This window comes from Natator depressus, chromosome 1 (assembly GCF_965152275.1).
Source record: "Natator depressus isolate rNatDep1 chromosome 1, rNatDep2.hap1, whole genome shotgun sequence".
NCBI lineage: Eukaryota > Metazoa > Chordata > Testudines > Cheloniidae > Natator > Natator depressus.
Genome location: NC_134234.1, coordinates 334,927,702 through 334,955,203, shown reverse-complemented (window position 1 = coordinate 334,955,203; position 27,502 = coordinate 334,927,702). Strand labels below are relative to the sequence as shown.

Sequence of the window (27,502 nt, the reverse complement as noted above, 5' to 3'; positions counted from 1 at the left end):
TAATAGAGCTGGTTAAAATTTTTCCATCAATGTTTTTTAAATGAAAAATGGTTATTTTTTAATGTCAGTTTTCTGTTAGTTTTTTGGGATTTTCTTAAAAAAACAACAATCTGGGCACAGATAAAATTTTTGGTTTTACTGAAAATGTTTGCACAACCAGACAATCTTTTCCAGCATTTCCTGTGTTAATAATACCTAGCCTTTCCTCAGTAGAGTGCTTTACAAAGGAAATCAGTATTAGTATTCCCATTTTACAGTTGGGGAAACTGAGGCACAGAGGTGCAATGACATGCCCATGGTCACTCAGCAGACCACTGCACTGGAGTTCATTTTTGCAGAGATGGACTCCAGGAAAAACTCTGGATCCAAATACCCTGAAATCTGTGCTGTGGATCTGACATTCTTTGCTGGCCAGGTCCAGCAAACCCTCACATACATGAGCAATGTTACTCAAGTGTGTAAATATCTGCTGGATGAAGCCCCAAAATCCAGGTTGCAAAATGTTCCTCCTACCTTCACTCTCAAGCTTTTGTGTTTTAGGATCCAGATAGCCACCTTTCGTGGCTCTAATTTTCATTGTTCTTCTTTTTTAGCTCAGGAGCAAGAGAGGAGAAGGGAGCAGGTGCAGGGAGCAGGGTAGAACAGTAAGACTCCTTCAAGAGAGGAAAATATTCTCAAGCATGGGGAGAAAAAGAAACAGGCTGCTATATGGAACTAGTGCCTGCAATGGGGGACTAAATCCATTCCAAACAGTGCTTCAGCTGCTTTATCTGCACACCTCATTTGTTTGCATAATGTGAGAAATTGACACATTGTGTTGCATTAAGGATAAGAATCTCATTATTAGTCCCTGCGGTTTGCATGGACCTGCTCTCCTATGTACTGTAATTGGTCAGGTTACAATGCTGGACAGTCAGGCTCCAAGCACATCATCAAACTGGTATATGGTTCTTATTGTCCTGGAGCACAGATTCTCTACCCACTCTTCACTGACACAGATGTTGAACTCACTGCAGGAGCTGCCAAATAAATTCAATGCTGGTTGAGTCAGATCTGGGGAGCAGCTGTGTTTGACGCTTCGGGCAGCGCAAGACCCTTTCCAACCCCAAAAGGTCCTTATGATTAAGACACACACACTTCCACAGTGTCCCTAATAAAGAAAGAGGCAGTAACCTAAACAGCGAGAAAGAAGGGCACAAGTAGGAGCTAGAATCCAGGAGAGTTACTGTCTCACTGCAGAGGTTTTGAGAGCAGACAGCTGGATCTCACTGTGTCTTGATTCACTAATGACAGCTGCACTTCCTTGCTCATGGAGGGACCTAAACGGAAAGGTCAGTCCTTAAAGAAGAGAACTGCCAGGAGACTTGCTCTGCATTTTCACCAGGAGCTTGGAAGTTTACCAATGTTGTATCTGAAAATCCAGGTTATTTCTGTTTACTTTGATTTATCTGAGTAACCAGCTTCTGAGTCAGAATTCGGACCACTGGGTCCTACGTTGAGATAATAACAAACCCAATAAATGAGGCCCCTTGAAGGAGGAGGCCTGACTGTTAGTTTAGGGGAGCTGCTAGTGATTGTGCAGGAGACTGGAACTAGGGTCCAGCAATACACCCTGTCATAAATATAAAGGGAAGGGTAACCACCTTTCTGTATACAGTGCTATAAAATCCCTCCTGATCAGAGGCAAAATCCTTTCACCTGTAAAGGGTTAAGAAGCTAAGGTAACTTCGCTGGCACCTGACCCAAAATGATCAATGAGGGGACAAGATACTTTCAAATCTGGAGGGGGGGAAAAAGGCTTTTGTCTGTCTGTGTGATACCTTTGCTGGCAACAGATCAAGGATGCAAGGCCTCCAACTCCTGTAAAGTTAGTAAGTAATCTAGCTAGAAAATGCATTAGGTTTTCTTTGTTTTGGCTTAAAGAAAAGGAGGACTTGTGGCACCTTAGAGAGTAACAAATTTATTAGAGCATAAGCTTTCGTGAGCTACAGTTCACTTCATCGGTGCATCCGATGAAGTGAGCTGTAGCTCACGAAAGCTCATGCTCAAATAAATTTGTTACTCTCTAAGGTGCCACAAGTCCTCCTTTTCTTTTTGCAGATACAGACTAACACGGCTGCTACTCTGAAACCTTTGTTTTGGCTTGTAAATTCGCTGTGCTGGAGGCAATGTGTATTCCTGTTTTTTTGTCTTTTTGTAACTTAAGGTTTTGCCTAGAGGGATTCTCTATGTTTTGAATCTGACTGCCTTTAAGATTATCTTCCATTCTGATCTTACAGAGTTGCTCTCTTATCTTCTTTTGTTCTTCTAATAAAGTTCTGATTTTTAAGAATCTGATTGGATTTTTAAGATCCAAAAAACCCAAGGCTGGTTTGTGCTCATCTTCTTTATTCTCAAGCCTCCCCAGGAAAGTGGGTGTAAGGGCTTGGGGGGATATTTTGGGGAAATAGGAACTCCAAGTGGTCCTTTCCCTGTTCTTTGTCTAAATCACTTGGTGGTGGCAGCATACTGTTGAAGGATAAGGCAAAGTTTGTGCCTTGGGAAAGTTTTTAACCTAAGGTGGTAAAAATAATCTCAGGGGGTCCTTCATGTGGGTCCCCACATCTGTACCTCAGAGTTCAGAGTGGGGAAGCAACCCTGACACACCCATTATCAAACTCAGCAAAAAAGCCTAGGGTACAGCCACAGTCTCAGATTCCATGAGGCTCAGACAGCGCTCAGGTGCGTTAGAGATGAAAGAGTTTTGAAAGGGATATAAACCCTCAAGTTTAGGACTTAAACCCAATAAGGATTTGCTCTGCTTTGGAGTCAGCACCAGAGTCTTTTGTCTCTTAGGACTTCCTGTTTCTGTCCTAGAAGATGGAGATGCTGGAGCAGCAGACTGCAGCATGCTTAAATTATTATTATTTTTATTACAGTAGGGCCAAGAGGCTCCAACTGAGATTAGTGTCCCGATGTGCTAGTGCAGTAGTCACCAACTGGTAGCTCACGATGGACTGGTGACTGAGACCGACTGTCAGAGGCTCCACGATCGTCCAGTCCGTCATGATCTAGGGTTGCCAACCCTCCTGCAGCCAGCTGCTAACAGTCTGGCAGCGCAGCAGGGCTAAGGCAGGCTCCCTGCCTGCCCTGGGCCCCCGTCACTCCCAGAAGTGGCCAGCATGACCGGCGGCAGCTCCAGAGGGGAAGGGGAGGGCCTGGTGACTCTGCACGCTGCCCCCCATCCACAGGCACTGCCCCCGCAGCTCCCATTGGCCGTGGTTCCCCATTCCCCGCCAATGGGAGCTGCAGGGGCAGTGCCTGCAGACAGAGGCAGCATACAGAGCCACCTGCCCTTCCCCCCACAGGAGCCACTGCCGGTCATGCTGGCAGCTCCCGGGAGCCGCACGGGGTCAGGGCACGTAGGGAGCCTGCCTTAGTCCCACTGATCCGCTGCCCAGACGCCACCTGAGGTGAGCAGCGCCTGGCTGGAGCCCGCACCCCCTGCTGCACCCCAACCCCCTACCCCAGCTCTGAGCCCCCTCCTGCACCCCTACCCCAGCGCTGAGCATCCCCCACAGCCAAACTCCCTCCCAGAACCCGCACCCCCAGCCCCTCCTTCACCCCAACCCCCGCCCCAGTACTGACTTCCCCCAGACCCAAACTCCCTCTCAGAGCCTGCACTCTGAACCCCTTCCTGCACCCCAATCCCCTGCCCCAGGCTCAGCCTGGAGCCCCTCCCATAGTCCGAACCCCTTGGCCCCAGCCCAGAGTCTGCACCCCCTCCTTCACTCCAAGTCACTGCCCCAGCCTGATGAAAGTGAGGAAGGGTGGGGGAGAGCGAGCGACGCAGGGAGGGGGGATGGAGTGAGTAAGGCGGGGCCTCGGAGAAGGGGAAGGGCAGGGGCATGGCCTCAGGGCAGGGGCGGGGCAAGGGCATTTGGATTTGTGTGATTACTGTTATTTCTACATTTTCTTCGCGATAGATCCTGGGTTGCATTTAAATTCAAAAAGTGATCTTGTCCTTAAAAAGGTTGGAGACCACTGTGCTAATGTAACGCACACACCTCCTGGGTATGGTGCTCTGTCCTATCTAGTGGCACCTAGACCACTTAGAGAGAGATTAATGAGTCTGCTACAGCCTTAGCTAAGGGCCACGTGGCTTTTAGCTCAGGCAATAGAGGCTCATGCACTAAGCTCCAGGGGTCCCAGGTTCAATCCCACCTGCTGACAACCAGGGTCTGTCGGTGTTACAAGTTGGGGGCTCATTTGGGATTTCAACTGGGAAGTCTCTGAAGCTCAGGATGCACTTCATCAGCTAGGGGAATTATGTAACCCACACACCTTCTGAGTGTGGTATTCTGTCCCAGCAAGTGGCACCAAGACCACTTACAGATTAATGAGGAGTCTGCTCTACTGCCTTAGCTAAGGGCCACGTGGCTTTTAGCACATGCAGTAGAGGCTCATGCATTTAGCTCTGGAAGTCCCACATTTGATCCCGCCAACCGACGACCGGGGCCGGCGGTGTTACACTAGGCATTGTGCCAGCACAGGAAGGGTCAGGCCCCGCCCCAAAGAACTTACAGTTTAAATAGACAAAGTAAATATTATCATCCCCATTTAGCAATTGGAGAGCTGAGTCAGAGAAAAGTTAAGTGACTTACCCAAGGCCACATACAGAGTCTGTGGCAGAGACCCAGGTCTCCTAAGATCCAATCCGGTGTCTTAACCACAAAGCCATTCTTCCTCTCTTAAGAGTTGTTGTCTGTGCTGTTTGATCAGTGCACACTGCTTTCAGCATTTATCCTTTCTAATTACCATATCCCTATTAAGTTTCCTGTAGATGATGTAAAATGTCAGGCTAAAAAACACCTGAACGCATGTCAAGAAAAATACCACCGCTTTTCTGAAAGCTTACTGTAAAATAAATAAATAAAGCAGTACTAAGAAAAATTACCAGAGGTTTCATGAAAGGTTAGCTTTAGGCCAGAGAAATGTTACTTTTCATTTCTGTACAGTACACGAGAATATTTTGTGGCCTAACGGTGCATGAATAATGTTTTATTAAAATGTATATCTTTAAAGCTTTATTTTATCAGGTTCTTCAAGGCTCGGCATAAAAAAGGTTTAACAAGTTTGACACATGCTGATTTAGCATTTATACCACATACCGAATCCGCTGCTTTGTGAGGGGAAAATAGGCCAGCTTTCAAAATACGAACACTGTGAAGTATTCAAAGCGAAACAAAACAAAAGGGAGAGTCGGGAGAACCAAAAAAAGCAAGCCATTGTCATTCCAAAATGTTGTGTGGGTTGCCAGAAAAGGGCTTTGGACTAACTTGGAGGATTGATTGCATTAACTTTTGCAGCAGCTATTGTCTTGGGATCCAAGTGCTGTGATAAAAAATGAGCATGCAGAGCCAGATCCAAAGCCCAGTGGAATCAAGTGGATTTCCCTCATGGTTTAGAGTGGTCACTGGATCAGACCCTCACTGGGCCACTTTACTGCTGTATTTTTGCAAAAAAGAGAAAGCAAACCAAACAGCTGAAAAGTGGCAACAGATAAATGAGCCTCATACTGTGGTCACACACTAGGTCAGTGGCAAAGCCAGGAATAGAATCCTGCTTCTCAGTTCAGCACGCTGTCCACTAGAGCCAGTGTTTCTCAGCTCCCAATCCGTGGACTGCTGCCAGTCCCCAATAATTCCCTGACACAGTTTAGGAAGGCAGCAAGGCGGTCCCTGGTATCAGAAGGTTGAAATGCACTGCACTAGACCACAACTTTAGTTGTCTTAATGCCACGGAACAGGCTCTGACACACATACTATCAAAGGCAAGGAGTTCCATAAGGGCAGCTCTCTTCGTGAAAGAGCTCTGTATTCATCCTGGAATTTGGTCAAACCACAGAAAGAGTATTCCAGCAGATCTGAGTAAAGTCTCACAGGTAGCCACATCTGAGGTGATTTGAGGCCTTTAATGATGGTCAGCAATACCTTGAATGATAAAAACCTATGTCACAAACTCATTTGTGGTCTAGTGGATAGGGCAGTAGAAGAGGAGTCAGGAAACCTGGTTTCTATTCCCTGCCCTGCCACTGATCTATTGTTTGGCCTTGGGCAAGTCACTTAGCCTCTGTTTCATCTCCCACCTTCTTTCTTTCATGTTTATTTAGAGCATACAGTCTCAGGAGAGGGGCAGTGCCTAGTACAAAGGGGGCCCAATCTTGAATGAGATCTCAAGACACGACTGTAATATAAATAGTATTACTAACACTTGAGATGGAGCTAATCAGACTACAGGGTGCAACCATGTTAGGGCTTTAAAATATGTTTGCACAAGCTTTTCATACAGTTTAAGTGCTCATAGTCAAAAGAAGAAAGAAAAGCTTTCTCAAAGGGGGCCCATGTATATAAAACATCGAGAAAGCACTTTATAATCTCCTTTTTTATTATATTCGTATGTATTATTTGTATTACCATAGCACTCTGGGAGCCTCAGTCATGGATAGGGCCAAATTCGCAATCCATTTTGGTCAATTTCACGGTCATAGGATTTTTAAAATTGTAAATTTCATTATTTCAGATATTTAAATCTGAAATTTCATGGTGTTGTAACTATAGAGATCCTGACCCAAAATGGGACTATGGGGGGGTCACAAGGTTATTGTATGGGGGTCACGGTATTGCCAACCTTACTTCTGCACTGCTGCTTTTATAGCTGGGTACTCGGTCAGGAGCCGCCACTCTCCGGCTGCCCAGATCTGAAGGCAGCAACACAGAAGTAAGGATGGCAGGGTCTGGTATTGCCACCCTTACTTCTGTGCTGCTCCTGGTTGGGGTGCTGCCTTCAGAGCTGGGTGCCTGGCCAACAACTGCCACTCTCTGGCCACCCGGCTCTGAAGGCAGTGCAGAAGTAAGGGTTGCAATATCATGACCCCCCTACAATAACCTTGCGACCCCCCCTAATTCCCTTTTGGGTCAGGACCCCCAGTTTGAGAAACTCTGGTGAAATCTGTATAGTATAGGGTAAAATTACACAAAAGACCAGATTTCACAGGGGGAGCCCAGATTTCACAGTCCGTGATGCGTTTTTCATGGTCCTGAATTTGACAGGGCCTTAGTCGTGGACCAAGACCCCATTATGCTAGATACAGTACTCATAGAAAGTAAACAAACATTCAGTGGTATAATAAAACAGTAGTGGTATACTTCAAATTCTGCCCTTTTCCTGGGGAATCTCTGGGAATTAAGATGTCTCATAATGTCCTCTAGTATCTTAAACAACTTTAAAGAGTTTTAAACACATAGAGTAGAACCTCAGAGTTACGAACACCTCAGGAATGGAGGTTGTTCATAACTCTGAAATGTTCGTAACTCTGAACAAAACGTTAGGGTTGTTCTTTCAAAAGTTTACAACTGAACATTGACTTAATACAGCTTTGAAACTTTACTAGAAAAATGCTGCTTTTAACCATCTTAATTTAAATGAAACAAGCACAGAAACAGTTTCCTTTCCCTGTCATATCTTTTTTTAAAACTTTTCTTTTTTTTTTTTAGTACTTTACATTTAACACTATACTGTGTTTTCTTTTTCTTTCTTTTTGTTTTTTTCTTTTTTGGTCTCTGCAGCGGCCTGGTTGCGTACTTATGGTTTCAAATGAGGTGTGTGGTTGAGTTTGTAACTCTGAGCTTCTACTGTATGTAAATGGGCTACTTAAACATCAGTAGAGGGCAAGACTCAATTTACTTGTTTAAATGACACATTATACTGCTTGTGGGCCACATCCTTCCAGAATATTCATGTGAGTTTTCTCACTGACTGACTCCAGGGGTGTGTGTGTAAGCAGCTCCATGTTACCACCAGAAAAATATCATTGGTCAAAAAACAATGTGAAGCAAATAGTTATTAGTGGAAGTATTATTATATGGACATATACCCATGCTCTAAGAGTTAATGTGCATCCTCATCTGCAATGATCCCAAACGATCAATATGAGTCTGTATGTTAAAACCCTAACTTCCGTCGCTCATCCATTTTGAGCTTTTAAGCTCCACATTTTACTGTAAAGCTTCACTCTTCCTACATCTCTGCCAAGATGGAGACAGGAGGAACTTGCCTCTCATATGACCAATTTTTGGACCTCTACTTCTCGATCCTTTAAACAGTAGTGACCCGATCTGCATAATAGTGTCTCAACGTGCATGTTGAAGATGTGGTCGCTGATTCGTGATGTCTGTAATTTTGTGTTGTGTCTCTGACAATTTAGACCAGAGTGGGTTTTCGAGGTTTCTCTGTTTTCCTTACTTTAAGATGCCTCAACTTCATAGTACTTTGATGCTGAGAGGATTTCAGTCATCCCGTAAGTGATTAAAATATTTTGGATTTAGATTTAGTTTCCCTGCCAAAACTCTTTCCAAGCTTGAACAGATGCACAAAGTGCTCCTAGGGATCACTTCACCTTCCAGCTGTTTAAGTGGATGCAGACACCCTGCATAACAATTCAGGAGCAGGAAGCAATGGTAGAAAGCAGGAATATCACATCCAATTGACGCTTCCATAGTATAATTTCTTTTATACGCAAACCTTCACAAAGCAGCACAATAGAGTGGAGTCACGTGAAGCATACAGCATGTTTTTGATGAAACCAACGCTCCTTAAGTGAAAGATCTACCAGGAACAAAAGACTATGGGGAGTATATGCCAGAAATTCTGTAATTTACTTTTCAGCTTTGTGAAAGCATTCTTTGTTCTGTTGAAAAGTGAGTGCTTTGTAGTTCTAGCCAATCGTTTTTATCATAACTCTCTCATCTACTGGAAGTCTTTCCTTAGCAGCCTACATTGGCAAAATAATAAAATAAAAAGCAGGGTGAGAGGGCAGTGTTTCTTGCGATAGCTGGTGAGGCAGTGTTTACTGAAATTGTAAACCATTTTGTCTGTTTTCAAATCATCTCTCTAGTGTGGAACAGCTTCACGGTCTATTGAAGATAGCACAACTCTATAGAACGACTGCCAAAATGTATCTACCTTTTTTTTTTTTTAATTGCCAGATGATTCAAAAGTGGATTTGAAAAATGCTGAATGTCACCTAGAAACAATTTAGGGAAGAAGATAAGTTTGGAAAAAGAATCTGAAAGTTGGCCAAATTTTTAGCTTTACTGTAAGGGAGTAGATAAGGAGATAAGATTCCTGGGGCCCTGTTTTTCAGAAGGGCTTTGACAGTCTAGCAGGAGTAATCTGGTAAATGAGAAAATTGTCTCCAGATATATAGTGCAAATCCTACCAGCCCTGCAGATCTGAAATTCCGGACATTAAGGCAGCCAGTTTTTTCAGTTACTTCCACAGGAGATTTCAGCTTTTACTTTAGTTTAGAACAGCTCCATTATTTTGTTCAGGTGTCATGTGCACAGGATATCCCTTTTTCATCTTCAGAGCACTTCAAAGCCCCATGAACTCTGTGGCACAAAAGGCCCAAATTTCACAGCAACAATCCTTAAATTCCAGAGCAAGGACTCCTAAATTATGCTGTAGTGTTAATTGATTCTGCTGAGATCCTTCATTTCCCATTTTTCCACCCCACACAAACTATGGCCCATAGTTGAAAATGCTCATTGACATAAAGTTCCTTGATGTATTTTTGTCAATTATATTTGAGAATGGGATTTTTCCTGCTAAGCTTTCCAGATGGTGCATCTGACTTCTGCAGGATTCAGATTCCACAGTGTGGCCTGGTTCCTTTTCTCCATGTGTGAGGGAAAGGGGGAGCTTGTACCCAGTGTCTGATTTATCACCCCAGCTCCCTGAGCCTCAGTGGCTGCACTGTTCTTTAGGGATACCAGTTCACACTTCTGCCTCTGTCCTCCCCTCCCCCACTTCCTGACTCTAAACTGGACTCCGGCTCTTGCTCCCTGAGCCCTGCTCAGGGGATCCCTGTCGTCCAATGAACACCTCCTTGTGAGGAAAACTGGAGAGCAAGAGGCAGCAGATCCTGGCAGGGTATTGAGACGTTGGGGTGGCAACTATCAGGCTGCATGCTTATTATTCTTGAAAATAAGCCCAGTTATTTAGGAGCTGAAAAAATGGATTAATTCAAGGCTCCTGGGTTTTTTTAATCTTGGACTAAGGACTTTTTTGGCTCTGGTCTCCTGGTTGGTGCTGGTCTTCAACTACACTAGCGAAACAAGCATATAAGAATCACTATTGTACCACGGTAGAACAGAGCTCTCAGAAAGCCAGTCCTCCCTTGTAGAGCTGGGTTTAACCAATGAGAGTTGGGCCTCGAACTCAGGGTATGTCTTCACAATAGAGTTAGCCTGGGTGATCTACACCCAGGCTGAGCAGCTGGCTTAGCTTTGCCCAGCTGTGGACAGGCAATCTGTAAAGCCATACCCACATTACTGGGTCCTCACTGCTGCTGCACTCCCTCATGTTCACTGCTAGAACATACCGCATGGTTCTCTGTGCTACAGTAATTCTTTCCAGTGAATTGTGGACCACTGGTCTGTTATTCTGGGCACCCGGAGAGAATTGTGGGAAGTATGGGAGGATATCAGCTCCCAGTGGGTTTAGCCTGCATCCTCACTGCAAAGGGAGTGGATTACAAGCCTAAGTGGAACTCGAGTTCCAACCCACACACCTAGCTAGGCCAATTAGCTGGGGTGTAAAGTACCACTAAACTGGGTGAGTGGTTTTCTGTGTGGACAGGAGTGGAGTTAGGTACAACACCCAGATAAGAGCCCAGGCTAACTCTGCAGTGAAGACAGACCCTTAGCTGTTTGGGCAACAATTTATGTCTAGTGAACATACAGGTTTAATTCTGAAACCTACTTAATTGTTTTAATTTTTAATCATGATGTGTATATGGGAGGTTATTGCTAATGTCTTGGATTTTTTTATATATATTACGAGTCCCAGATTTTCCATGCTAGTAGCAGCCATCTATCTAAAGATATTACACCATACAGGCTGTATGAATTTTATTACACTGAGGGGGGAAACAGATGGTATTTCAGTTTATTTGCACCTCAAAGAACCTTTAGTTTCTATATAAATGTCACATTTTGTTATTTTGGGAAAGAGAGAGTGCCACAAAATTGTCAAGTTTGGTAACTTTCACTCAGTGAAGGGTTTCAGAGTAGCAGCCGTGTTCGTCTGTATCCGCAAAAAGAAAAGGAGTACTTGTGGCACCTTCGAGACTAACAAATTTATTTGAGCATAAGCTTTCTTGAGCTTTCGAAGTTTATGCTCAAATAAATTTGTTAGTCTCTAAGGTGCCATAAGTACTCCTTTTCTTTTTTCAGTGAAGGGTGTTTCACATTATTCTAGGTTTCCACTGTTTTTGTGAATGAGTGTTATCCGTTCTTCCCAGATAGGGAAATGGGTCACCAGAGATATGACATGACTTGCTTAAAGTTATGCAGGAAGATTGTGGCAGGAACTGAACCAAGATAACCTGTCTAGAGCCTTACTTAACCAACAGCCATCCTTTCCATTCAACACCTACAATGGATAGAAGTGCATATTTCAAGGAACTGATTTGAAAGCATGGAGTAATATGCACTAAAATATTATGCCATTTGGACACCAAATAATTTAATTCATCTTTCCTGAGCTCAGATTTATATTTTAATAGCTCATGCGATGGAAGTCTCCTTCTTAGCATGTGAATGCAGCTGCGTGGTTTGAAAACATGACATTCACACCAAAGTGATGGTTAAGGTCATTATCTAAGTTTTTTATTTCCTGGGTGACATAATGGAGGCTGCCTGAACAATGAGCTTTTCATTGGCTATTCATAAGGCCCTCTGGGCATACACTGTGTGACCTGACACGAAATGATGGAAATGAAAAGACAGAACAATATGCAGCTTTGGCATCTCTTTCCAATGTGGCAGCGGAGGGGTTAACAGCTGCTATGTTTTTGAGTGTTCCAAAATTGACCCCTGACTCCCCTGAATGGAATAAAAGGAAACAGATTGCGGGGTGTGACCAGCCCTTTCTGAAAATGTTTGACAAATACAAGGAGCCTTTCTTTTCTCCTTTCTTTCTTTCAAGTTGGGAAGGGGAAACCTCAGAAGTTCTTTTCCTCTGCCAAAGCCTCAAAATTAAATCACTTTCTTCTTGGGATTCAAATGTTCAGTACATAGACTGCACATGGTGAGCTGCAAATATTTAGGGGGCGTTAAGGTGACAGTCTTTTCAGAGACAATGCAGAGATTTCTCTGATGACAAAGTATGCTGTAAAAGTCACTCTCTGCTAGGTGAATAGGCATAAAACCACATCTTTGTTCATAAGCTTTTTATTGTGCCAGTTGTCATCATGAGCAAAACCTGAAAGTACTTGAAATTCCATTAAAATCACATTCACATATAAAAATGCCATCTCCTTGAAAGTTTGTCTCTGTAGACTTTGTTAAAGTGAAAAGTCAATATGTATGAGACACATTTATGTAATTTAAGATGAATGGTTAACTGTTAAAGTGCAGGTCTTGCACAATTATGCTGGCTGCTGATCTAAGAAATGAAACACTTACCTCTGGAACTATTGGTTGAAGTCAGCTTCTGAGTTGTTTTGTGTGATAAGATGCACTGAATTTCAGATGATTTGGTTATAGCGTATCTGTGGGTATAAGTGATCGCTAATTGTCTTATTGGTGCTCAGCCACAGTAAATAATCCCACTCTGAAAGCGGAAACTGTCTTTAGAATTTACTGAATTCTTGTATTTGGATAACGCTGCTTTTTTCAAAATTCTTCCATATTTGTGCGTATCCTTGTGCATCTTTTAAGCTTATGGCTTCCAGTTGTGGTGAAAGCAAATGGTGTATTTAACTGAGTGAGCCTGGAATTGTTTTTAAGATTCTGAATGCACTCAGACAGCTATTAATATTGGTGTGTTTTGGTTGCAACAGAATGATTAAAAACTGGGCAGGGTTTTATCACTCAAGTGGGCCAAGAACAAGTGCCTGGGTTCCCAAGTTTAAGCAGTGTTTTGCCAATGATAAAACATTTGTCTGGTCAAGAGCAAAGGAAAATGCATTTTCAATTAGTCATGACATTGCTTAAAAGAAGAGGCATTAGGCACTGTGGGGAGAAGATGGGAGTTGGTAACATGGGGGAGGAGAGAGAGCAGGAGGCAGACATAAGAAGAGCCTTTATCAGACCACAACAGACAGCAGCTGAGTTTGAGGCCATTCTTGAATAGAGATAAGCTTTTGTTTAGCAATTGGCTCCCTTGGGAGAGAGGAGGTTTAATGGTAAAAGGAGACCTGTGTTTCTTCCAAATAACTTAATATTTCTGCGTGCGTGAAGGGACATGCTTATAGGATGGAGTGGGGCTCTGGGAGGATGCTAGAAATGCATATACTCCTCCCAACTGCTGCTTTATAAGCTGATTATTGGTCATCCTGGCTGAAAATGATTCCTTTTGAGGACTTTCCCTGACTCCCTCAAATCTCTTGGACAAGATGCCACCCCTGCAAAAGAATTAAATAGCTGAACTAAATTTGCTCTACTTTCCTCTCTAACCCGGTTAAAACCTCAGCTCAACAGGCTTCTGATGTACAATCATCTGGAGGAAAAAAAAAATCACATCGTGACACAAAACCAGCCTGAGATATGCTCAGTGGCTATCGTGATTTATTTAAAAAAAAAAATTGTTAACACTGTGTCCTGTACTTGACCTGCAAATGCTTGGAGCTAACTGATCTAGGACTTTTTTGACTGCTCACAGTGTAGCCAGCTGTCTAAACGAGAGATGGTTATTTTGTTAAGAGGGTTGTATGTGTGTGTTATTTTGAGGTTTTTTTTTTTTTAAAAAAAAGTCTAACATTGAGGAAAATCTTGGATATGGTATGTGTGCATATTAATCATATGAATGGAAAAGTGTGACTCTCTAATTGATGGTGCGTTCAGTACACATTACAAGGCAGACCTGAATTGTATGATAAGTAGGCTGGAATTCTTTAACGGGTAGAGGAAACTTTCAGCTCCATTGCCTCCTGGCTAACTGTAGTAAATTTACTTAGTAATATTTTACAGATGTCTTCGTCATTGCCATTTCTTGGCAAACAAGCTAAAGTTCTTCCCATTTAAAAAAAAAAAGCAGCTTTGAGGGGTAAAGTCAGAAATTACAACAGCAAAACAATTTGGCTAAATGGGGCAACTGTGAAAGCATGAAAAGCAAGTAATTTTATCAAGTGCTTTTTGGTTTGGTTTGCATTCCCTCCCACAGCTAAATATGTTACCTAAACTACTTGAGTCTGTTTTGGAAAATCCATTGCCTGTTGCAAGTTTCTCTATGCTAAACTTAACCTTCTACATTTTATTTTTAGAAAGCTTATAGTTGCTTTATTCAGTGCTGTGGAGAAGTTGAAAAAATGTCAGCCAGGTCAGGAGAAAGAAGCAATTGGCTTTATTTCCAGAGGGGAAAAGTTGAGGCAGAAATAATAATAATAAAAAATGTAAATAATTCTAACGGGGAGAGAACGATCTTTCTCTATTGTAAATGTGTTCTTTTAATGGAGAACCATTGGAAAAGAGTAGTGGGGTGCTTTTCTGAGGGAGAGCCACAAATTGTGCAAAAATGAATGCACATAAATCATAAAGTATACTTACTAGAGATAAAATGCTTGACAAGGAGCTAGATTTTGAACTCTGCCACAGCTGAAGCTTTGTAGACTAGTGAAATCAGTTGGGTCTAGGTTTGAGTCCTCTGCAGATTTTAACACTGACCTGCTGTGTGACTTTGGGCAAGTCACTTAGCTATTCTGGGCCTCAGTTTTCCCCATCTGTAAAAATGGGGAATAGTGATACTTGCACTTCTTTGTGTATAGCTCTTTGAGGAAGCATGCTTGATAACAAAGTGCCTTTAGAGTGTGATTTGGCTCTGGCCCATCTCTATTATGTGTATTTCAAGTAATAAAAGAGTTATATCCCTATAACAGAATATAAAAAGAGAACAGCTCTCACTCCTCCCAGCCCAGGCTGTGCAACGCTGGTCATTTTCAACACGCAAAGGCCGGTGGTATGGTTGCAACAGAATTAAAACAGAGGAAGCTTGAGATGATGGGACATCTTATTTTATTTTTCATGTGTTAAAACATAGCTTCAGTTTTTGCATTTTTGATCTTGGTAATTAACATGAATTAAACAGTGAGAGGTTTGTGTGGGATAAGATGTAAACCTGGCTTTAAAACAAATGACATACCTGGAAGTGAGTGAAGAGAGGAGGACACATATTCATTGTCTATATTTTAACAAGACACCCCCACTAAACTTTTCTCCTTGGTCACGGGTTTCTGTTCTTTCAGAAAGAAGGAAAGACTGTGGAATCTGTTAATTTGTTTCCCCCATTTAAACATAAAGGTTTTCTCATCACCATAGCCAAGGAAGAATACAACAAGTGGCAAATGAACTTAAACTAGGCGCCCTTCATTGCAAATCTCTCTACATGGCGCCCAGTACTGTGATAGCCGAGCTCTTCACACTCTTTAATGTAGTTGTCATAACACCCCTGTGAGGTAGGGAAGTGCTATTATCCCCATTGTACGGATGGGGAACTGAGGCAGAAAGAGACAAAGTAACTGACACAAGGTAGTCTATAACAGAGCATAGAATTGAACCAGAGTCTTCCAAGTCCCAGGTTAGAGCCCTAACTACAGGACCATCATTCTCAGCACTGGTCTTCCCTTCAAATCATGGTGTGAGCACATAAGAACATAAGACTGGCTAGACTGGGTCAGACCAACGTTCATCTTCTGACAGTGGGCAGTGCCAAATATTTCAGAGGCAATTATTGATATCTATCCCTTGTCACCCAGTCCCAGCTTCTGGCAGTCAGAAGTTTAGGGACACCCAGAGCATGGGGTTGCTTCCCTAACCATCCTAGCTAATAGCCATTGATGGACCTGCCCTCCATGAACTTATCTAGTTCTTCTTTGAACCCAGTTCTACTTTTGGCCTTCACCACATCCCCTGGCAATGCACAGGTCAACTGTGTGTGTGAAGAAGAACTTCCTTTTGTTTGTTTTAAACTTGCTGCCTATTAATTTCATTGGGTGACCCCTGGTTCTTGTGTTACGAGGAGGAGTAAATAACACCTCCCTATTCACTTCCTCCACACCAGTCATGATTTTATCGACCTGTCTCATATCCCCCCTTAGGTGCCTCTTTTCAAAGCTGAACAGTCCCAGTCTTTTTAATCTCTCCTCATTCGGAAGGTATTTCCATGCCCCTCATCATTTTTGTTGCCCATCACTGTATTTTTTCCAATTCTAATATATCTTTTTTTTGAGATGGGGAGACCAGAACTGTATGCAGTGTTCAAGGGGTGGGCATACGATATGGTGACATTTTCTGTCTTATCTGTCCCTTTCTTAGTGGTTTCTAATACTCTGTTAGCTTTTTTGACTGCCACTGCACATTGAGCAAATGTTTTCAGAGAGCTATCCACGCTGACTACAAGATTTCTTTCTTCAGTGGTACAGCTAATTTAGACCCCATCTTTTTGTATGTATAGCTGATATGTTTTCCAATGTTTTCGCATTTTTCAACATTGAATTTCATCTCCCATTTTGTTACCCAGTCCCTCCGTTTTGTGAGATTCCTTTGTAACTTTTTGCAGTCAGCTTTGGACTTAACTATCTTGAGTAATTTTGTACCAGCTGCAAATTTTTCCCTTTCCTCCAGATAACTTACGAATATGTTGAAAGTGCTGATCCCCCTACAGATCATTGAGGGACCTTGCTATTTAGCTCTTTCCACTGTGAAAACTGACCATTTATTCCTACCCTTTGTTTCCTTTCTTTAACCAATTACTGGTCCATGAGAAGCTCTTCCCTCTTATCCCATGACTGCTTACTTTGCTTAAGAGCAGGGACCTTGTCAAAGCTTCTGAAAGTCCAAGTTCACTATATCAAATGTATCACCCTTGTCCACATGCTTGTTGACCCCCTGAAAGAATTCTAATAGATTGGTGAGGCATGATTTCCTTTTACAAAAGCTGGGTTGACTGTTCCCCAACATATTGGGTTCATCTACGTGTCTGATCATTCTGTTCTTTACTGGCGTTTCAACAGTGAGGAACAGTTCAGAGGAAGGATGGTCCCGAGATTAGGGTACTAGCTTGGGACTTGCGAGACTAGGGTTCAACTTCCTGCTCTGTTACAGACTTCCTGTGTGACCTTGGATACGCTATCCCTTCCAAAGGTTTGCTTTGAAGATGCTTGTTTTAATTTTAATAAGGAGGTGTGTTATACCAATAAAATAAAAAACAGCAGGATCTTATTAAAGGGAAAAGGCAAAATGCCACATTTATTGTGAATACAGAAAGAATCATAGTAAGCAGTTAGTTATAGCTATAACATTCCATTCAATTTCATATTTATTCACACATTCATTCATACACACACACACAGACACACACACACAGGTTCTGCAAGGTTGTTATCATAGTTACCAGCCTTAGAGTTGCTCATGCCGAGCCACTGGCCAGGTGGCCTGGACATGAGGAGGGAGCAGGGCCTTGTCAGATGCTCATCTGATGCTCCTGGAAGTTGGTTTGCAGATTCAGACCCCAAAGTTCTCACTTTCTAGAGTCTATTTTTATAGGAATTTCTTCCTATGCCAGTCTATGGGAATTGCTTCATCATGCTGTTGCTGAATCAATCAGCAGATGGCACATTCCTGATGGCTCCGTGCTGCCAGGTGTTATCTTGTTCTTTGGTTCTCCCATTCTTGAGGCTGTTGGGTGGATTCCAGTCTGCCCTCCAGGGGTCCTCTAGTTATTTCCACTTGACACCTTCTTCAGCCGATGGACACTGGATTCTCAGGCTGGCATCTCCCTGATCATTCAGTTATTATCCACACCAAGCATCCATCCACATACATCCTCTATCTCTATTTTAATCACAATTGTTAACAAATCGAGATGAATACAACAAAAGGGCGGGGAGTCTCTGGGTGCTGTTTCTGTTGTTACAGAGTATTGCTTTGAGTCTCTCTCTGTGTGAGTAGTTGTTGTTACAAAGAATTGCTTTGAGAACAGACTCTGTCTTAGAAGGTACTAACACAATTAGCAGCTTGCAAGTTTCACACAGAGAGGGAGAGAAACAGTACCAAAACCCAAGAGACCTCTTAATTAGTAATACCCTGGAATTTAAACTATGGGGAATCAAACTCATTTGTGATTTTAATATAGAACTTCTTTAATATGATCCAACAGGTGGGCTCCCAGGAACTTCTTCCATCCAGCCAATCAGTGGACATGAAGGGGAGAGGACAATCATTTTTATAATGCTTTTCTTTGAATGGAGAACATTAAAAGGAGAAAAACTTAAAACAGACACATTCAAGTGCAGTGGAACCAGTGCTAAAAATTTTAATCAAAAGTACAAAGGAAACAGCCCCTTAGGTTTTTGAAGTTACTACACATTGACCCAGAGCACTGTAGTTACAATACTATACGTTGTAATGATCTGGAGAATGCTGTAGTAGTGGTGTTTTTTTCTTTTTTAGAAGCAACAAAAAAGAAGAAATGGATCTGAAAGAATTAAACAGACACCTCTTCCCCTTTCAAGCTTCTGAGGAGATACATCCAAGTTTGCTGTTTGTTCTACAAAAACAGCAGCCTTGTCAGAAATCAGGCTGCTTTGAATTGTAGCTTAAATTAACAAATATGTTGGAGGTTTAAAAACCAAAACTAAGCCAAATTTGTAAAGCTTCCGAACAGCTTGAAGGGGGAGGGGGAAAGTTACTTTTAAAAAGTCCCTGCTTTAAAGTGTCAGAAAATCTAAACTGCCTAAAATAAGGGGGAAAGCAGAGACCCTAAACAATCTTTAGAAGAGAATATGAAACCTCAGAGGCAGAAGAAATACACAGAAGGAGAAGACTGCATGCAGCTTGCAGTAATCTGTAAATGATTGCTGGCAAAGTCTAGAGGCTTCAAGCTTGATCTGTGTTTGTTCCAAAAGAAAGCCAAGGAGGACGGTGTTAATAAAGAGACATTTAACTGAGAGCAATGCTTGGAATAAAGTGGGCTACAAAGAGGTCAAATTTGATCAGTTGGAGCAGATTACAAGGGCTTTAAAAGGTAGTGGTGGAGAAATGAAACTGGGACCGTGAAGCAATATAGCACAAGATTGATTTTGGGGGTGGAGAGAAGCTGGGACAAGTGCTTATCAGCTTGAGAAGTAGGAAGAGCTGTGCTAGGGCTGTTTTCATTCCCACGCTGAGTAGAGTACTCTGCTGCTTTTTGTGGTTAGCCTTCTCTGCAGTGTTTTTATTATTATTTAAATACAATGGTTTCTATAATCTCTGAACTGGATCCACTGAAAGGCTGGAAAGTTTTAAGGTAGGCCTATGTTTTCTTCCTTTTGGTACAGTGGTTCACCCCCAAATTAACTGAAACTTGAGTTATAATTGAAATGTGAGCCCTGGGCTTAAGTAACAGAGGAGTTTCTAGTAATTAGATCCCTTTAAGATACAGAAACCCTTTAAGCAGATGTTTAGAGAGACTCCAGGGAGCATTTAAAATATACTTCTCAGTGTTACAGTGCAGCAAGGAAGTACTGATCATTTTTTTTTTAAAATGGAGATTACTCTGTAAATTAAATTTTAATAGTAAGTCTAACACCAGTTGATACTGCAAGAGAATTAACTCTTTGCTTGCATTGTATTGCTTCCTAGGGGAACATTTAGGAAACTTCTGAATAGTTAAAGAGGGGGTAAGAGCTGATCAGTAAAGGATGAATATTCTTTTAGGGAAAAGAAACAGAAATATGCTGCTGTTGTGTATTTTGGGCTGTTGAATCTTTAGGTCGTCTGTTGTTTCTCTAATGCATACCTTTGAAAATAGCTAGAGATTGTTGTTTTATCCCTGAAATGTATTTTAAAATAATAGTGAAAGACAGAGAAAATTTAAGTGCTAAAAATGACTAAGATTGTATTTGACCTGATGCAGAGGTTGCAAAAAATTCATTTGAAAGCTCTGAAGTACTAACTGATCAGGCTTACTGATATTCTAACTGCATGTCTTGTCCATTAAGAGTATTGAATTATAAAAGTTGGAAGACAGAATCACAGTAACTTAATTTTTAGGAAAATAGTTGGTGATATCAGACTAAATTAAATCTGACTGACAAGTTTGTTTCCTAACTTTTGTACACTCTCCCAATACACAGAGGTAGCACATAACACTGTTGGATGTGTGCCACATTTGTAAAAGGAGCACAGCACAGATATGTTTAACAGTCAGGTATATTTTACCTTTTTGGCATATACATTTTAAAGTGCTTAGATATGTTTGTTCATGTTTTGAATTTCATCTTCTGCAGCTTAAAATAGAACATCACTAATCTATCTTTAATGTATGCTTCCCTGAATCGTTTCTCTCATATTTGCAAGGTGTTGTGCGTTATCAAAAATGAAATGTTTCTTTGGTCCTTATCTGGGTCTGGGGGTATAGGGCATAGCTTGCTTTTCTAACATCTGGGCTTGTCGGTATTTGGAAAGCTTCAACTTATTTTTCCCCTAAGTAAAATGCCACAATTCCTTTTAAAAATGTTTTTTTGTTTTTTGTTTTTTTTTTAGTTCAGCGTAATTGTCTGCTTGCTTACAGCAATAGTAATACTGGATATACAGTGTGCATAAAATAAGAGAGTATGTTATGGTGTAGCATAAAGATTTTATTGGCATGGGTTTTGGATGACCATGTTACTTGCAAGGGAATGAAACAATGAGTGATTTATGCAAGACATCCCAAATGAGTGCCAGTAAAATATTTGTCATAACACCGTAGCATCTGTATATGTCACGTGAATTATAGGAAAGCTCTTTCAGGAAAATTTCAGAGAGTAAATTTTACTGGGACTACTTTCATATCCCTATGCTAGTAAAGCCAGAGTGTACTGGGTTTGCACTGAACTGGGCCATGAGACAATGGACTTCAGCACAGAGAGAATGCCACTGACCTAGACCTGAAGCATGCCTGATGAGTGGAAGAAACATTTCTTTGGAAAATTGTTTTTTTTTTTTTTAAATGGTGACTGTTTGAAGCTGCCCAGTGCTTTGGAAAGTTTGCCTAAGTCCCAGGGCTGGTAGACAGAGGGCAGGTGAGAAGGTCACTGGCTCTGTGGATGAGGGGAAAGCAGTGGACGTGTTGTTCCTTGACTTTAGCAAAGCTTTTGACACAGTCTCCCACAGTATTCTTGCCAGCAAGTTAAAGAAGTATGGGCTGGATGAATGGACTATAAGGTGGATAGAAAGTTGGCTAGATTGTCGGGCTCAACGGGTAGTGATCAATGGCTCCATGTCTAGTTGGCAGCTGGTATCAAGTGAAGTGCCCCAAGGGTCGGTCCTGGAACTGGTTTTGTTCAATATCTTGATAAATGATCTGGAGGATGGTGTGGATTGCACTCTCAGCAAGTTTGCGGATGACACTAAACTGGGCGGAGAGGTAGATACGCTGGAGGGTAGGGATAGGATACAGAGGGCCCTAGACAAATTAGAGGATTGGGCCAAAAGAAATCTGATGAGGTTCAACAAGGACAAGTGCAGAGTCCTGCACTTAGGATGGAAGAATCCCATGCACCGCTACAGACTTGGGACCGAATGGCTAGGCAGCAGTTCTGCAGAAAAGGACCTAGGGATTACAGTGGACGAGAAGCTGGATATGAGTCAACAGTGCCAATGGCATTTTGGGCTGTATAAGTAGGGGCATTGCCAGCAGATCGAGGGACGTGATCATTCCCCTCTATTTGATGGTGAGGCCTCATCTGGAGTACTGTGTCCAGTTTTAGGCCACACACTACAAGAAGGATGTGGAAAAATTGGAAAGCGTCCAGCGGAGGGCAACAAAAATGATTAGGGGACTGAAACATGTGATTTATGAGGAGAGGCTGAGGGAACTGGGATTATTTAGTCTGCAGAAGAGAAGAATGAGGCGGGATTTGATAGCTGCTTTCAACTACCTGAAAGGGGGTTCCAAAGAGGATGGATCTAGACTGTTCTCAGTGGTAGCTGATGACAGAACAAGGAGTAATGGTCTCAAGTTGCAGTGCAGGAGGTTTAGGTTGGATATTAGGAAAAACTTTTTCACTAGGAGGGTGGTGAGGCACTGGAATGCGTTACCTAGGGAGGTGGTGGAATCTCCTTCCTTAGAAATTTTTAAGGTCAGGCTTGACAAAGCCCTGGCTGGGATGATTTAGTTGGGGATTGGTCCAGGGGGTTGGACTAGATGACCTCCTGAGGTCCCTTCCAACCCTGATATTCTGTGGTTCTATGATGATTCTATGATTCATGATAATTTATATTATGGTTGTGCAACTTCTCACATGGATATCACCTGTAATTTAGATTGTGGTGCATGTACATGCTAAAATATTTTCCAAACAGAGAAGACACAACTAAAGATGACCCAGATAGATAACTTTGTATGCTGTACCCTTTTAGCGGAGGGATAAAACGATAAAGCTTATTAGTTACATGTTTATTTCTTGGTTAGTCCTACTTGATTAAGTTTAACATACTATATCCATCTCCCCTTTCCCCTGACAGTTCAGCCTGTCATCTTCCTCATATCAGTTTCCAACTTAAGCTTCAGTGCCCTTCCCGCTCAACATTTAAGTCTCTCCTTTCATATAGCTGCGAAGTCATTGTGGTACCAAGAGAAATGAGTCTTCGGGACAGATTTAAATGTGGCGAGGGGAGTGGCTTCTGAGACCAGTTCATCATTACCTTCTATGAGCAAAAGTAGCATGCCGGAAAACACACAGTTATGGAAGAAACAGACCAACGGGGCCATGAAGCCAGCATTGGTTGAGAGTGGCAGAGACAATATAGTAAGGCAGAAGGAAGGGAAAGAGTTAGGGCCTTCAAGAATTTTCTGCAAGCCTTCAACTTTACAAGGTGAAGCCAAAAGAGCTAGTAGAGAGATTCAAAGAGGTACCTGTCTATATACACATGTAGACACTGAATGAATGCCTTCCTCTGCTCTGCATGGACCAACTGAGCTTGGATCCACCTTTTGGGCCTTCTCTTTGCTATGAATAAGAGGGGTGTCCTTAATTTATTAGATTATTTTGGGGTGAAATCCTAGAGAAGACAAGGCAAGTGAGCAGTCTGAGTTAAAGCCTATAGGAGAGCCTTGTCTTTGACACATGTGAAAACTATAAAATGCCTTGAATTCCACAGGATTTTAATGGGAGTTAGTTCAAGTTCAGAATATACTTGTTTTCGGAGTGAAGACGAGGCTTTGATGTGATTTGTAACCTCTTTCAATCTTTCCTGCAGGACTGAACCCTTTTTTTTTTTTTTCTAAAGCAGCCGAACCCCACCCTTCACAATTTAAACAGTGGTGAAGACCTATTTTGCCAAAACGCTTTTTCCTCCACACATTGTCCAAATCTCATTGTAAATGAGGTTCAGGGATAAAGTTCTTAAAACTTACGAAAATTTACATTTGGCTAGTGAGAGACCAGGAGAAAGTATGATTCCAATCTGTTGTTCGGTTATTTGTGAGTGCAACGCCAACAATTCCTTACAGTATTTTTCCCCCCAGGTTGATTGCCCACGTATTAAGATAGGTCTGGTTGCTGCATGGGGTTCTGCTTATAAAATGGGAAAAGAGGGTTGGACTGTGGTATGTTTGGTTGCCAGTTTCAGTTGCTGGCATGGGATTTTCCTGGATTTTGTTTTCTTTACCATTTAACTGAAACAGCCCAAGTATTACTGTGTGATGTGTACTCTACCTAATAATCTGCCAGAATGAAACCTCCTGTATAAAAAACGAGTAATAAACAGAGATAGCTTTGATTAATGGGGAAATGGATGGTAGTTACTGATTATTTTACTTCTGCCACTGTATCTCATTGGTACTAATGAGCATGGTGGCAAGGGCTGCTGTACCCTATCCAGGATGTAGATAGACCATTTCAATACTATATGGTCACCCAATATGTAACAGCTTTTGGAAAAGAATTTTACAAGCTATATTTTACTCTGAGGCCTTGGGGAACCTCTTCCAACCCCCTTAAAAGAGGCCTGACTGTGAAACACAATCCTGGATTCCATCACTACTCTGAAATACAGATAATGGAATTTGGATGTTAATATAGAATCCAATTTCCCTTGTAATAGCCACAATATGTTTGTTAGGAGAAAAATAAATATGTGAGGAGAAGGCGTGTACATTTTGATGTTGACTGAAAACACACTGAGGAAATTGCTTTCCAGTTAACTCATTCAAAAATACAGATCATATAGTACACTAAAGTCAAGGGAGGCCTGCGAAGGTCAGAGTTGGTTACACAAATGATTGATGCTGGGAGGAAGTTAGAATTTATGCACAAGAGTTCTCTGAGGTTTCATTTTCAAAGAATATTAAGTGCAAAATGGTGCACTAGCAAATAGATCAACATAGGTGTTAGAGAAAGATTAAACCAGTGAAGTCATCAGGTCCATTTCTCTGTCAGTGCAGGATTGGTCCATACATTGTACTTTTTTCAAACTTGCTCAGTATACCTTTAAATGGGCTTTCCACCACTTCCACAGTCTTATCAGAAATCTTCTTCCTTTATTTTTGTGTCAAGGCTGCTAACAAAGTCACTGTGCACCTTGTTCACTTAGACACAAGTTGCTAAATTTTCTAAGTGCTGCATTGGGGATTAGCCACCTGACTCCAATTAACAACAAGATCTCCCATTGAAGGCAATTCCACCATGTTTGTAGGCAGTATGTTCCACTGCCTAAATGTTGTTGTAAAATTATTCTGAACCCTGAAATTAAACTTTACTACTGCAATTTAAGAATAGTCCGGTTCTGCACTTACTAATTGACTGGCTCCTGATCCCCCTGAAGTCCTTAGGAGCTTTACTATAGAAAGGAAGGATAGTCTTGTAGCTTAGGCAGTAGACTGGGACTCGGGAGGAGAGGGTTTCAATTTGCAGCTTGCCACAGACTTGTGTGTGACTTCAGTTAAATCACTTAATCTTTCTGTGTCACGGTTCCCCATCTGTAAAAACAGGGATGATAATAGCCTGTCTTGTCTATTTAAATCAATGGTTTTCAACCTGGGGGGCTGCAGAATATGTGTAAGATTTCCAAAGGGGTCTGCACCTCCATTCAAAGTTTTTTCATGGGTCCGCAAATGGAAAAAAATGGTTGAAACCCACTGATTTAGATTGTAAGCTCTTCAGTGTAGCTGTCTCCCTGAGTTTGTACACCACCTCACACAATGGGGACCACATCTTGGTTTGGGGACTCTAGGTGCTACCATAATACAAATAATTAATTAATTTCATTGGGACCAAAATGTAGCTCTAGTGGGGACAGGTCATCTCTGGCTCATTTATAACATCTTTTTTTCTTAATCCAGTGTCTTGTCTTTAGACTGAACATTCTTGGAGTTTCCTACCATTTTGGTTGGTTGAACTCTGTAATTTGAGGTCTGTAGAACCTTCTGTTCTAAAGCGCAGTGCCTGGAACTGAACGCTGCAGTTGTGGCTTCACCAATGGTGAATTGCCTTGCTTGTTTTTCCTGTAATCCTCTTGTTTCGTACAACTCGGTATAACATTTTGCAACCTCAGTTACATTCTTGACTCTTACACTTTATCAGCTACTGTGTAACCCAAGTTCCTTCTTTATTGTGTAGTCATCCTCGTCTCCCTAGTTATCATTCCCTGGTTCTATATTTGTGTATTTGAATTATTCCTTCTATGCTTATACTTATTGTTCCTCAATTTCTAAACTCCAGCCCATTTTTCCTCTTTATTGCATTTTAATCCTATCTTTTGTGAGATCTCTCCTTGCTTTATCATCCATGAACTTGATCTGCATACCCCTCTTCGAACCCTCTCCAAATCATTGGTACTGTAATCCGCTGGTCTGAGTGTTTACCTCCCCTCTCTGATCCATAGAGGATGTGAGTCTGTTACCATCCCCAACTATGGAGCAGGAATCTTTCGCTTCAGCTCTACATATGCTGAAAAAGAAACAACATTTAATGGTGCAGGATCAAGCCCTAAAGTTAAAGGGAGTTTTGCCATTGATTCCAATGGGAGCGGGATTAGACCCTTTTTGTCTAGGTGCATATGTAAACATGGATAAAATCAGAGAGAATAACCCTTTTATTTAATGGCTAGCCATCAAGATTGCACCAGCAATTTGAAAGGGAAATTGGATCTTAGCTCCCAATAGAGTTCATGCTATCACTGCCTCTGGGGCTCCTAAACATACCCCATGTATCGGGTGTTTTAAAAAAATATTTCCATGTGCAATATAACCCCAAAGCACCCTACAAGTTCTTAACTCCTTCCAACCTTCATTTCAAACTCCCCCAGTTGAACACTCTGCTAGACTATCAGTATGCACTGTATTTTCCAGGAACAAAATGTTTCCTGTGAATTGTACTTAATATAACTTTTAAGTGCTGTTTCCTTGGCTGTGACAAAGCATCTTTTGTTATGAGTGGGAAAACCAAGTGAATGGATTCCACAGTTCTTCTGTACAAGCACATTCACCCCAGCATATGGGTCATAGAATAAAGGCGGGAGTGGGGGTGGACTGAGAAGTCCCCTTCTATAAAACATTGATAGCACATCACTGCCTGGCATGCTTTGGACTGCCAATAGAGGATAGCATTCTCATGACTTGACGTTATCTTCTCGTTCACACTTTGAGCTCTGAAAGATCCCCCTCTCCAGGTCACCTGTTTAACTGTTAAGATAGCATATTGGTGTAAATAGTTTTGAACAGAAGATTTTGTTTTGATTGAAACTCTGAATTTGATCTTGAATTGTGGTTTCGGTATACAGTCTTAGGAACAAAAAGGCTTTTAAAATATACAGAAAGGCAGATGAAAAGTTTAGGTTAAGTTAACTTAAGAGAGTTGTCAGTCTTACAGGCTCCAGAGAGGAACTTTTACTTCCAAGTGAGGAACGGTTGTGTGGAAGGTCGTTCTCTAGTTTGCAGCTAATGCACATTGATTCAGTGGTCTGTCTGCACACACAATAGGTTTAAAACTTGCACAGACAGCTTTACATGGCACCCCAACGTTCTACTTCCCAGGTCATTTATATTGCAAGAGGAAGATGAATCCTGGATGAATTCCAATCTGGGTGATCACATTCTACCACCTGTACCACTAAATTCCCCCGTAAGTTTTAATAGGATGACGTTAACATCATTTTCTGTCCCAGACTTTTGTGCCTTACTGCTCTAGCAAATAGTTGCTACATTTCACCCAGTCGTGGTTCCATGTCATTGGTGGATTAACATCGTTTGTATTCCAGTTGGTAGCACCTTCAGGAGGAGAAGTGCTGCATAAGTTAACTTTATTGTGCATTTTGAGATTGGATGTACTCTAGATTGCACTGAAAGTGGAGGTGTCAGGCATATTTGCTAATGGTCCCTGTTTACTGACCTAAAGGACAGCCTTAGTTCTTGAACCCGATCCTGCAGGCTTTGAGCGCATGTGCCAAAAGTTGGCACTGCTCATTACTAGAGGTCTAGCAGCCCTGGGGTCTTCAGT

The 27,502-nt window shown here is 41.9% G+C and overlaps 1 protein-coding gene across 3 annotated transcripts in view; it reads left to right on the top strand.

Moving 5' to 3' along the window:
* Positions 1 to 27,502, top strand: part of CELF2 (CUGBP Elav-like family member 2) — a 694,215-nt gene that overhangs the window by 206,323 nt on the left and 460,390 nt on the right. Inside the window, exon 1 of one of the 3 annotated variants that reach the window (XM_074942644.1) lies at positions 19,170 to 19,326. The exons of the other annotated variants lie outside the window; for them this stretch is intronic. Coding sequence (XP_074798745.1) covers positions 19,274 to 19,326 — 53 coding nt within the window. The 5' untranslated portion in view covers positions 19,170 to 19,273. Of the gene's footprint in view, positions 1 to 19,169; positions 19,327 to 27,502 lie in introns of those variants that run through there. 3 annotated transcript variants of the gene reach the window in all.